Below are 14,066 nucleotides of genomic sequence, written 5' to 3' on the forward strand. Positions count from 1 at the left end.
ACACAGGAAACGGCTGCCAAAATAGGCTTTCCAAACAATATGAGTTAGTTTTTTTATTGTTTTATTTTCATCACTTACGAATCGGGATTATTTATTACTAGATATTAAAGTAACTAAGAAAGGATTTTTCCCAAGACATTAAAATATTCTCCAGTATAACATGTTGTAATCGAGCATAGTTACTTTGGTTTCTGCAATACTTTAACACTGTACTTATACTAAAAAATATTGAGCAATACATAATTTCGTTATGCAGTATAGTTAAAGAGGTGACTAAAGCGGAAGATTTTATTCTGGTCACGAAATGGAGGCCTCAAAATGTGTAAACTAGCCACTAATTGGGAGACTGCCGATTATTCTGCAAGGTATGCCGTAAGGTCGAAAACAAAAATGCGGATGAGCCATTTTTTTTCAAAAATCAACTGATCGTATTTGCATAGATGCATGGGAGAGCAACCATGATTCCCAATATTGGACTATACACTGCCATTTTTTGCCCTTTTTTTCTTTTTTTTAAACCATAAAAGAAAATGCTTGTTTTTGGAAAAGTATAAACCATAGTTTCATTCGGCTTTCGTTTTGGGACCGACAGTATCAAAACAAGAAAGGAGAAAAATCAAAACCGTGAGCGGTACCAATACAAATTGAAAGTAACCAATATAAAACAGACGATCTTCCCTTTCGATTTTGAAAATCGTCGTTCACAAAGAAAAAAGTATCAGATAAAAAACATGAAGAGGATCAAAAGTGCGAGCGGTAAGACCAAAGTAACTAAAGAAAAATTTAACTTCCATTTTCAATTTTAAAATCGCAACCAATACAAAGGGAAAGAATAGCTTTCATAGAAAATGAGGTGAGCTGTTAAGTATTATATGGTTCAAAGTCACGGGATACTTCTACCATTACCGCCCTTAAGACAATTTAAAAGTAAGAGTAATAAGGAGTACAAACAAGGTTAAGTCATTAAAAGCATCAATAACAATGAAAACTAATTTTATACCAGGGATTGATACTTCAAAATGAAATTAACACAAAGAACACGAGCCGTCGTTTGGCATACTATTAATTTTCTTGAGGACAAATTTGTAAAGATTTCAAAAAAAATAAGTACATAAAAGTTAATATTTTAGGTTTCTTTTTGTATAATTTATGCAACAGCAGACATAACTAAGGAGCTATCGAAGTGCATTGAAAACTAATGATTTCCTCTTGTAGCAAGAGTGAGCCAAATCCATTTCCTGTCGTTTTGGTTTATTGCTTTCGGCTCTTAACGAAAACATATCAGCTTCTCATTACAGATTAGCCTTACAATATCAATTGATCTAAGACAACTGTCACAAATAGTACGAGATTACATTCCAGATATTTGAAGTTCAGGGAAATGCAGTTTCCAGAGCTTTTCTACTAGAGCAACTTTAAACGTGCTAAACTATGATTTAACTTCTAAACGACTATAAAAAATACTAAGCTTTATTTGTTTGAGAGCAGACTTCTAACAGTTGGCTGCATAAAAAAAGTTCTGTTACAGGAATAGCTTATTAAAATTTCGACCAGATTATAATGGCACTTCAAGCTACAATATATTTTGCAGGGTTGAGCAATGATATTCATGAGCTTTTCAAGTAGGGACCATCTTATAGAAACTTGTTCAGCAGGGACAAACATTAAAAAAAGAATTTATGCTGAAACAGTGTAAAACTAGTGACTCACTTATGGCATTAATTCACAGAAATAATGTCAAGAAATAATGACAAGAATATTTTTTTCAAAATCTAAGGAGAGCAATTTTTTCAATTTTTTCTGTGAAAATAAAAGCAGAAAAAAAAATATTTTCAATAAAAACACCAAATACATTTATTTTTCAACATCTAAGAGGGGAGGAGGATCTTAGCGTTAGAGCAAATTTAGTGTGGTTTGTAGTCAAAATCACTCTTACTCACGGAAATAGGTTCTAAGACCACGGATGCTAAAATCCTAGGATGCCAATTTTCAAAAATTAATATTTTTCTGACAAGTTTTGATTCTCGCCGTCGCTTGTAATTCTCGCTGCCGCTTATGGTCTAAACGTATATTTATTTGTTCTCGTTGTGGCATATCTTTTAATCACATATTCCTATGTGCTTCACTTTCATTCTAATTCGTTTTGTTTCTCGTTGTCGTATGTTTTTTAACCGCATATTTCTTTGTTCTTCATTTTTGCTTTTGACTCGCTTAACGCTCGCTATCGCTTATCTTCTAACAGGATTCTTTTTTGCTCTTTACTTTTGATTTTGACTCGTTGCACTTGTCGCTGGTATTCTAACCATGGATTTCTTTGTTCTTCACGGTCTAGGTAATTCATTTGTCCTCTAGGTATTATGAAACTGCTGAAAACATTTTATGCCAATAGACTTATTACATATGGTATTTTACACTCAGCTATGTTTCTTGTGTAATTTTGCCTGCGTCACAGACACTGAAAACGATACAACCACTCCTGTGACAAAAATAAAGTATGTAAGCTCTAGAAATATGCTAAAACATGATGTCAAGTATGATTTTTTCCAAATTAAGGTTCTTAACGAATTTTTCAATCTCGTGACCAACATCGTTTTTATTATCGTTATTTTAGGCTAGAAAATCCCAGGATGCCAATTTTCCAAAAAAAAAAAGATGGAGCCGCTTTCAAGAAAAATAAATACTTACATACACAATTATTGCTCGTTTAAAGAGATAATAGGGTCTTCTAACCGCATATATCGTTGTGCATTATTTTCACTTGTGATTTGTCGTGATTCTCGCTGTCGCATGTCTCCTAACCACATTTTTCGTTGTACTTCATTTTCTTCTAATTTATCATGATTTATACAAATTTATTTTTCATGGGAACTTAGCAGGATGTTATGAATAAGCCTTCTTCCGATATTATGGGACCATAGGTTCAATACGGTCACCCGTGAAAAAACACAATTATTGAAGCTCGCTGTCACCTTTCTTCCGACCGCAGATTTCACACGTCTTTTAACCGCAGATTTCGTCGTTTGGTCCTCAAGGTGATCTTTCCTTCATACATCCAACAAATTAATTCAAAACTGATTACAAAGATGATAATTTTCCTTTCGATTTCTTTTTGTTTAGTTGATTGACACTCTATAAGTTTAATTTAGAATGATCGACTAAAAAATTTATTTTGTACTTTCTCCTAAGTTATCCTGATTCATGCGAATTAGTTTTTTTAAAGCGTCCTTGTTTTTCTTATACTGCTCTTTCCTTCACACATTCAATACATTTATTCAAAACTGATTAAAAAGACGATATATTTTCTTTGTATTCCTTTTTGTCTTAGTTAAGTGACGCTCTATAAGTTTAATTCAGAACGAGCAACATAAATTTTTTTAAGCTTTCTCCCAATTGATTTTTAATGCACACAATTGCAAAATTCAATTTTAGATCTGCAGAAAGCAGCCCATTCAAAATAAAAATTGTAGTGCTTTATATAATAATTACAATAAGTTACCTGGGGATATCTGAAGAATTTTAATCATACAGAAAACGCACAAAAAAAAAAAAAAAAAAAAAAAAAAAAAAAAAAATCACTTTACAAGAACCAACTTACCCACAAAATGAAATTACAAGTATAATTTCAATTACTAATTGTCCCACATTAAATGTTTTAATTTGAGATCCTAGCTTTGCAAAAAGCATCCAACCAAAAATCGTGAAATTACAAGCAACATAACTTTCTTTACAGATATGTATTTCAGTACTATAGTTTGCAGCTACATTACAACAATTCATAACAGTTTACGATTTGAGAAATTAAACTTTACAGAAAGCATTCAACCGATAAGAAATGAAACCAGAAGCTATAGTATTTTTATATTTAATTATTTTTACTTAGAATGTAAAAAGAACTAAGTTCTAGCTTAGCAGGAACCACCCAACCAAAAAACGTTTGCCTTGAAAAATATTTGTAACTGGTAAATGCCCTCCATTGAATTTATTACGTCAATACCACAGGAGACAAAGAAATCCAACATACAGTCCTTGATCCTTAAGACGTCCAACTTGGAGACAACCTTGAAGAGCAAGTGATATTTCAGTTAGCATGTCCGCCATCTTCTTCTGCATTAGTTGATTAGCAGCTAAGGGCCGAGCAAATTGAATTCGATCCATGGTGTATTGACGAGCTGTAGTTAAACAAAATTCAGCCGCACCCAATGTTCCCCAAGAGATACCGTAACGGGCATTATTCAAACAGCCAAAAGGACCCTGAAATTGTTTTCCTTTGAGTAAATAATAAAGATTTTCTATAATATGAAAAAAGAAACACAGGCAAACCACACTAAGCTTCTTTTTTTTTTAAACCTGTCTTTTTATTATGGAATATGTTCTAAATAAACACAACGAGTTTCAAAAGTGGTCCTTCTACAATCAATCTGACTGCCATCATTAACTCATACAATTTTTTTTATGTTTTTGGTTGAATTAAAAAATAAAGTAATACCAGTTGATAGGCTAAATCAAAAGGAGTTTGAAGTTCAAAATTTTAGAACAAAATCTGCGGATAACAAAAGACATTGCTTGTTCGGGGTTAACATTTAAGACTCGTGCTTTCATACTCAAGGTTATTTAATACCCTGATATCAATCATATTAACTGACAGCATATGATATCGATTGTATGGGTAGTGTAGAAGATACGAAATTTTGACATGATGAACAAGATTACTGCTTTTACAGTCATCCAAAGATCTCAATCCAAAACGGTGTTCATATGCACCACGATAGCGCTGCCTAACTAAAGACCGACGTGGCTCACATTTATTATAGTCTATTCGCTCGTTTTTGTTTCTTTGTAAGGGTTATGGTACAGGACGGGTGGTCTTAATGACTTCGAGAAGGGTTCTTTCATTCAATCGCAAATGCTCACTTCTACTGCACATTAAGGGTAAAACCGATAGAAGGCCAACGTGACACACCTTCAAAGTCCAACTGACCTCCGGGCGTCCCCACTGCCCCGGAAGACATCAGAAAGACATTCTAAAATTGCAGCTTTTAATCAGATCAATTAACAGGCCCAAAAACGAACCTTCGCTGATAATACGATAAGTACAATCTCAAGAGTGAGGGTGCCAAATTATCCAAATAGCGCATTTAAAACAGATTTGTAAAAAAAAAAGTATTTTAATAAAAAGCAGAAATACTAGACCTTGTTTAAATACCAGTCATACAAAGACGTTCGATTCGCGAGTGAAGAGTCTACAATGGGACCCTTGGGGGCACCCTCCACCTCCCTTGCCCCATCTTTCTACTGTCATTAAAATTAGCATTTAACGGTTTCTGAGCTTGCTTATTACAAAGTAACTTGCTTATTATGGCAAGTTGTGCACCATAAATCTCCAAAATCGGAACGCTAAATAAATATTATACAGATGATGGACATGAAATAATGTCCCTGGGCCCGTGTCTTCTCTCCCCTACTCCTCTAGCCCACACTTCTAGGTATAGACAGGCTGTACCTCTGTTGACCCAAGATATTCGGCGATTTTTTAGTATATAGTGATAAAAGTGTTTTATTTTTAAATGTTTCAGATTGCAAAAAAACACGGTCCTACTACAATTCCTACTAAGTGTATTTTAAAAATCAATACACAAACAGTGTTTGATTTCCAAAAAGATTAGTTAATCAGAATTTCTGAGTTTATATATATATATATATATATATATATATATATATATATATATATATATATATATATATATATATATATATATATATATATACATATATATATACATATATATATATATATATATATATATATATATATATATATATATATATATATATGTATATATACATAAATATCATGCAATATATATATATATATATATATATATATATATATATATATATATATATATATAGATAGATAGTGTAATCTAACTTCTAAAATAAGAACACATTAAGTATATACTCACAATGTTAAATCTTGTTGAAAATCACAGTCATGCAAGGAATTTCAAACTGTGAGATTGAATGGCCATGAAAGAGGCCCTTCTGCCCACGCCCCCTCAACCCTCCTCTCAAAGTCATATATATAGGCATATTCTACCTCTTTTGAATCGTGCTGAGATTATGCAAGGAATTGTCCTACATTATTCAGCCCTAGTCTTTTAAATCATTGAGATCACAATGTGACTAATGTAAATCAAAAGACATTAAGTACATACTTCACATATTGCATACGATTTCTCCAAAAGCTCAATTAGTTTTCTGAGCTTGTTGGTTACAAATCTGAGGCTTGTATTGCAAAAAAGAGGAAAAAATACAAACATGGCAAGTGTGTATTTCCCAAACAAAGTTCGATAATCACTTAAGTTTACTACTTAAATATTTGGAGCTAACATTGCAATATAGAAGTACAATATAAAGACCATTATATACATACTTCCCAAAGAGAATTATGTTTTTACCCTATTTGGTGATTAAGAATTCCTGAGATTTTTTCTTACAGATCTACATGTAAAATATATTGCATATATTACAAAATAGAAGTCGAAAATCATTTAACGGCTACTCTTGCATAGAGAGCTCTCATCATAATCCCCACCGCACTTTTACTATTAATGAAAACAAATTTTTATGATTAATAAAACTTATTACTCAACATCACTGCTATTAATATATACAAAAACGTTATCAATACATAAAGCGAGCGTAGACTTTTACAACAAATGAAGCCAAACCTGATAAAAACGTAAATTGTCACAAGTAAAGACTGTGTTGCCGGCCCTCCCATCCCCCCAAAAATAGAGTATATATGTTACCGTGAATGTTCGAAATTCTGAAATACCTAAATGTTCGTGAATGTCTGAAATACCATTTTTTTTCTCGTTGGATTTAGTCAGCGTTACCAGTCAACTTTTTCTGTTTAAGGCAAGGTTTGATGATGACAAGTTAGGTTAGATTAGGTTTGGTTACGTTGGGTTAGGTTATCTTAGGTTAGGTTTTTAACCCATTTATGATATTTATAACGAAACTTTCCCTGACCTAACCTAACCTAATCTAACCTTACCTACCTTTAACTTTTACCATCATAGCCCGTATAAGACTGTAAACGGTGACTCGCAAAGCTAATTGAGCACAAGCAGGGAAAAGGGAATTTCGAAGTTTCACCGAATGTCGATATTAATTGGATTTCGGACATTCACCGTAACATATAAGCTAATGTCTCCTCGTTTTAACTTTTAAATTTGTTCTTTACTTTCATAGAATTTTTTTTTTTTTTTTTTACTTAATAACTCAAATGGACCTTTATATTATTATTGCCCCAATCACCAGATCAGACGAGAATATTTTAGCTCCGGAATTTAACCAAATTCTACTTATTCTAAATTTATAAAGACAGAAAATATTGTTTAACATCAACAACAAGAAGAACAATAGGGAATTTTTTTTCTCATAAGACAGTAGAGTTCTATATTCGTATGAATATTTCAACCCTATGTCCAAGGTCCAAAGCAAAACATAAATACATAAAGAAATTTACATTAAAATACGACCATGAAAACTAAAAATATTTTAAAACAGTCCCAGCATCCTAACTTCAGCGAAGTTCAACCAGGAGGTTGAGTCCAGGAAAATATTGTTCGGATTGACTTCAAATTTCATGAGAGATACAAACTATACAAACTTCTCTATGCTTACATTATTTTCCTTCTTCTTTCTTTCACATATTCATTAGACGAGAATTCTTTCTACCTTCTTTTTATATAATTTTAGATTCTACTCACCTTTATTCTTAAATTAAAATAAGCAAAACCTAGCACAATCAGGTACAGGGTAAAGGACACTACGCTCCTAGAATTTGATTAGAACCCCTCCAATGAAAACCAAAATTTTGGAAAAATTTCAACGAGAGTTCAAAATAGAGGAGTTTTTGCTTCACAAACGTTAAAGAGGGACGGGTCATGATTAGAACAAAAACATTTCTTCACCTCTAGCCAGGACAATCCAGTGCAACTCTCGGCTCTATGTACCAGAACTGTTCAATCACATATTTTAATTTTTACGGCTTAGTTGATACAGGAAAAATTTATTTTTCCCATTAACAGCTGAACGAAATTTATTTTAAGTGTACTATCAAATTATGAATATTTAGGACATGCCTATTAGTTATGTGTACAGCAATTTAATATTATTACTTCCTTCTCCTAATTGTTACTCTTCTTATTTCATGTCCGTTTCTCTCTGTCACTCTCGAGCTTCTTCCCTCTCTTGCTCTGTCTCTAAATTCATCCCTATCTCTTTCTCTCTTATCCCCTCCCTCTCTATTCAGTATCAAATAATACATACGGGCCAGACAAAGGCTTTGCGACTTTTTATTTATCAAAAAACGAGCAGATGCTATATAAAAATAAATGAAGCCTACGGGGGAAACACAATTGAACATTATTTTAGGAAATCTTTTAAATTGCAAGTAGGCACGTGGCTTTCCTCTTTGCCGTACAAAGAACAGAGCAGCGAAATTGATTACTTTCTTATGCATTCAACTTTTTATGAAAGCTTCTAAATGAATCTTAGAGAAATTCAAATTTTGCATAAAAGGGAACTTCTTATTCCCCTTTTTAATTAACTACGAATACAAAACTGCTTATCCATCATGCAAGGACAAATCAACTCGAATGCATTGGCTTATTCAAGACAGTGGCAAGCTAAGCTATGCCTATGAATGGTTTGCCTTAACAACCAATGGGCCTTAACGACCAAAATAAACCAATAAATAACGACGCTAAAACTCTCTTAATTTTGGTGCTTTGTTTTAGTTTCATTTTTACTTATTCTTTTTTTGTTACATGGGTTCTTCATTTTTACTACTTGTCACTGTCTTCACAAACTCTTCGTATATTTAAATTGTTCTGTTCGTTGCATCTGGTAACTTAACTTTCACAAAAAAATTCCTTTACAAAGAATCATTTAATTGCAAAACTAAAGCTTTTTGTCCACCACTAACGTTATTCCATTCAATCCTACATACAAAATGGATCAATTAAAAATAGTTTTATTTCGTTACGTGAAGTTTTTCACATAAGCAGTGGCTAATCATGGCAACAATTAACAGAGAATTTCATAAACCATAATTCAACCCAAAACCCACGACAGAAGAGAAAATAAAAAATTAAATGAAGATCTGATTTGTAAAAGAGGTTATTTTTTTTTACATAACCTTCAACATGGGGGCTCTTGAGAAAATAAGTTACAAAATAACAAAACTACGCGATGGGAAGTTCTTCGTGTTTTTCTTTTTCATTATATTTTTTATTAAAAGCTGCATCACCAAAAACAATTCAACGTAATCCCCGTTAAAAACTGAAACGCTCGGCACAATGACGCACCAGTTTATGTCCTTCCATAAAAATTTGCCGCGTCAGACTTGATATACATTGCTTACGTGTGGAATGGTGGCTTTCAATGTCAGAGCGTTCATTCATATGGCAAATTTCCTTCTATAAAAGCAGCTGAACCGGTAATGAAGAGAGAAGATCCCAGGCTGAACAATCGTAAAAAAGGCAGAAGCCTCAGTCGGTAAAATTTTATTAACATGGTATTAATACACTGTTGTCCCATTGTAACTTCTGTCTTAAATTGAACGAGATCAATATAAAGTAGTTTTAAAGGATAACTTTGAAATGAAAGCAAATAAGAAAAAAAACAACATTTTCTTCATTTGCTTTTATTGTATTCCAAAACTCAATTTAACTCCTGAACACTTGGCGCATACAAATGTGTGAATAGGAGGAAGATAAAACCACAACTTTAGAGTGGTCAGAGGATTTCTTAACCGGGTAGGCTGGTCTGGACACTGAAGCTTCAAAAAATAAAATTTTAATATCTCAAATGTTTACTATTTTAACGAGTTTGTTTTTTTTTATGAGAAAAGATCTTCATATTTTCCAGGAAAGGTTGTCTTCCGAAATTTTTTACGATGAAAAATCTTCATGTCACCTTGCATAGGACTAACGAAATGCATTCGAGGTCAAGACACTTAAAATGGAAACACTTAAAAATTCATCATTGGTTTCTTAGTAAAGCTGGTTTATTAGTCAAAATTTAGAATTTACAAATTCTCAAGAACCACTAAGTAACCTTTTATTTTAAACAACAGGTGACCTCTTCTTATTTTATAACTTAGGATTGACCATTTCTTAATACTTATGGAAAAAAGACAAAATTCATTCTATATACAATGCAGAGTTCATCAGATCCCGGCACTGACTGCATGCATGACTGATTCGTTTGAATCAATCTCCCTTTTTTATTAGTTCTTCCTAGGCATGCTATTTCTCAAGAGCAAGCAGTAATTTTTAGGCCATGTACATACACAAAACATGCTATGGCTTTTCCGTTACCTGGATTAGTTTATGCTTCAATCTAGTTCTTTTTTCTTCAAAATGTTACTTTAGAAAAAAAACAACTTTAGACTGATACTCGAACTAAAGTAGATCTTAACCATTTTTTTTTCATAAGTATAAATAGCATATGCAAATAAAAACGCTAACATCGTAAAAATGAAAACCTGTATGTCGAAAAAAAATATTTAGACGGTTACAAATTTGAGTTTAAAAGCCCTAGTAAATGAGAGGCCTCATTGAATGTGGAATGTCATGAGTTAAGTCGCAGTATTTTCGGAGTATTTCTGCTGCAATCGAGTTACGTAAAAATAAGGATATGCTCATTAAACAAAAACTTTAAGAAATAAATACATCCTGCCAAAAAACAAATGCACCCACTTACGGATTTGAATTTATAAAATCCTGCGGAAAGATGTTGGCTTTAATTGGCGATTAAAAATCTTGTTAAAGTTTACCTTGAGTCCTGTCACATTCGGGAGCAAATTTTCTTCGGGTACAACAACATCATCAAGAAGTATCATACCAGTATCAGATGCTCGAAGAGAAAACTTGCCTTCAATCTTAGGTGTTTCCAAACCTTTCATGCTTCTTTCCACAATAAAACCTCGCACTTGATCATCTTCACACCGGGCCCAAACAACACAAATGTCAGCAATTGGTGAGTTCGTAATCCTACAAAAGTGATTCTTAGAAAATCTTAGAATTGTTTGTCTTTAAACTCAAAAGATACAAGTATACATGGTGGGACCATTTAGGCCCGTCTCCCCTTCCTCCCATTTCAAGATTTTGACGAGTACGAGATGTTGGAAGGGATTAGCATCTGCTGTTTTTAGGGGAGTCTGTACTTCGTCCGGATTGATGAATATGAAGTCATATTTTAGAAAGCTGCAAATATTTCTTGTCTCAGGCTAAAAGGGATGATTTTCGTTTATCCTTAAGGCACAACCTAGGGTGGGGAGGGGGGCTGACTTGAAGTTTTATAGTTCATGCAAGAAGAACTATCTGAAGTTGTTCTGCCAAGCTTCCGTTTGTTAGACCAATGATTCTCCTTTCGAATGGAAAGCTTTGTTCAAGTTGGTAGAAAGGCTGGCGCCAAGTTCGTAGGTGCGAGCTGGTACCAATTTAAAACTGAAGTTACATTAAAATATAAAAGTGCTTAACTCATGTGGTGGCGCAGTGGGCTTGATCTCAGTTGGTTAATCTGGGACCTAAAGCTCGAGCTCAGCTGTTGCAACAAACCGCAGGACCCCCGAAGTCAAGAAGCATCGTTAATCCATTACAATAAAAAAGTGCTTTAATGTGTGTCGGTTGCATGGCCCGTACAGCCAAATTTTTTTTTTTTTTTTAATAAATAGAACATTTTAGAGATCCAAAAAAGGAGCACTTTCCAATGGGTCAAAAAATGCTATCATGTAATTTTGCAAGCCAATTTCGTTGGTGGATTCAGTTGAATTTGCTATTTCATTTTCTACATTTATAACTAAGGCAGAGGAATAGCATCATATAAGCATCCCGAAATTTAGTTCCCTCATTGTTGAAGATATTACAGCTTGTCTCTTGTTCGTTTTAAACTAGTAATATTAGAAAGCGGTTCCATGACAAAGAAATGAATTTTTAATTCTGAGAGATTAGATCTTGTTTCAAGACATTGAAAGCCAAAATTAAGTACGTGACTCCCACAGCACCCTCCGCCAACCTTCTTTTCTTCTTCTTTTTTTTTGATGAAAGGCAGACACTTTGCGCCTTATTCCAAGCAAAACCATGCAACGGCTCTCAATCTATATAAGTGGAGGCATAAATTGGGTATGTGACCGGCAAACATCCCCTACCCATCCTGCTGCCAACTTGTCAGCAAAAAAGTGGGCGTATCGCACCTTATTTGAACCGGAATCACTCCTTTCCCACCACAACTTTCCCGCAGAAAGATTGAGATTCCTTTTCTTCACAGGTTGGTTTGAAATTTTGGGGCAAAAACGTTGGGTAAATGGGACATGAGAATGATGACTTTCAGAGGCATACTAGTCTTATCAGATTTTAGCAAGCAATTACTCATTAGGAGCTTCATCGATGCCGTTGATCTGAAGCAAGATTATCCAGTGAGTGGACGTTTTAAAGAAGAGGCGGATAAAGATTTAAACTGCTTTTAGCTACAAATTTGTCCATGTAGAATTCCGTTTTGTTTCTCGTTTGTTTCCATTCAGTAAAATACAAGACGATTGCAGTCAATGATGAAGAGTCAATATGACCGAGAAGTCATTTAATGAGGGATCGAATCCCCTCTCCCTGACCTAAGAGCTTCAAGCTACGCCTGTCTGCATTATCATAGAAAACTATTTTTCGAAACAGAAATACAATATGAGTTGAACCAAAAAAAAAAAAAAAAAAAAAAAAAAAAAAATAAAAATTCCTTACTAGAGAAGATAGGCTGGTCAGTTCGTACAGGTAATTTAATAGCGCTCATGAGTAATTTTTGACGGAGTCAACAACATAAGGAGCAATTTGCTAATATGGGCTAGTTTTCAAAGGAGCGATTTGCTAATTCAGAATTGAATTAGCCTTTGAACTGTGAGGACACAAACTGGCTTTAACTTTGAACTTAATTGGTTTGCAAAAGCGAAATTGTTAGACAGCAAGATATGGCGAAACATTATAAATTTTCAGCATTCAAAGAATGTAGACGTACAGTGGGTTAATAAGATATACCTAATAAAATGAACAAACTTTTGGCTTGGATATTGGACTAATTTGGACCTCGGATTGCCAGGTTCCGTATTACTAAGCGGTTCTGTCTTACTTTAAATGGTTGTATTTGTGCATTCGTAGGCCCTTAATTTTTTGAAAACATATATCCGCTCTGGGCTTGATAATGATGTGATTCCTCATCAAACCACTGTGTTTTCCCGGATAATGAACTAGAGGATGCAAAAGCTGTGTTTCGAGCTCAAGTTTTCTCCGGTGATACGCATGTGCCGCGAAGGGCAGGAGATCGGGCATCTTACAGGTATGCAAAAGACATACTTGAACCGCTCCGCTTCAACTTAAATGTTATCATTTCCCCAAAGGAAGTACCAGTTATTCCTGCCGTGGGCTACCATAAATTTGCCTCAAAATTTCAGCTCTGGAGTCTACATTAAATTTCATCAAAGAGGAAGTGATTGTTTAAGATGTAAACTTTCCGTCCCTCCCGAACATACCTATCAAAAACATCGAATGTTGTGATTTCTATGGTTCCTTTCGATCTAAATAATCCTCTGAAACGCAGCACAATTATTGAAAAAATTATCGATCACGAGGCCGTCCAAAGTGCAATACCATCGGGTTATGTATTACTTGTGCAAACAAATCAATCTGCAGCGAAGGATTTTACAGTTGTTGTGCCAAATGTTTTTAAAGACTGTGACGTCAGGCTTCGCGGAGTGACTGTTATCGAAGCGGTATGCCTGGGAAGCTCGCAGGCAGTGAAAATAACCGTTTCTAATAGAATGGCACGAGCTAATGCCTTGAGTATCGGGATTAAAGTGAGTTATGAAATGTTCGGAGTATCTGAATTCTTGACGTCTCCTCTTTGTTGCCATAAATGCCATTCGCCAAACCATGTCAAATCTACTAAAAAGTTGCGCCGAAGAATATGTATCTACGCGAGATACACCTTGTCATGCGAACACAAAG

The 14,066-nt window shown here is 34.1% G+C and overlaps 1 protein-coding gene across 1 annotated transcript in view; it reads right to left on the bottom strand.

The window, feature by feature from the left end:
- Window positions 1–14,066, bottom strand: part of LOC148948613 (glutaryl-CoA dehydrogenase, mitochondrial-like) — a 69,518-nt gene that overhangs the window by 35,850 nt on the left and 19,602 nt on the right. The window contains exons 6-7 of the mRNA XM_089094014.1: window positions 10,853–11,069; window positions 4,022–4,251 (exon numbers count right to left, since the gene is read on the bottom strand). Of these exons, the coding sequence (XP_088950140.1) occupies window positions 4,022–4,251; window positions 10,853–11,069 (447 nt within the window). The remainder of the gene's footprint in view (window positions 1–4,021; window positions 4,252–10,852; window positions 11,070–14,066) is intronic.

Source organism: Artemia sp. Qi Xiang Cuo, chromosome 9 (assembly GCF_049724085.1).
Source record: "Artemia sp. Qi Xiang Cuo chromosome 9, ASM4972408v1, whole genome shotgun sequence".
Classification (NCBI taxonomy): Eukaryota; Metazoa; Arthropoda; class Branchiopoda; order Anostraca; family Artemiidae; genus Artemia; species Artemia sp. Qi Xiang Cuo.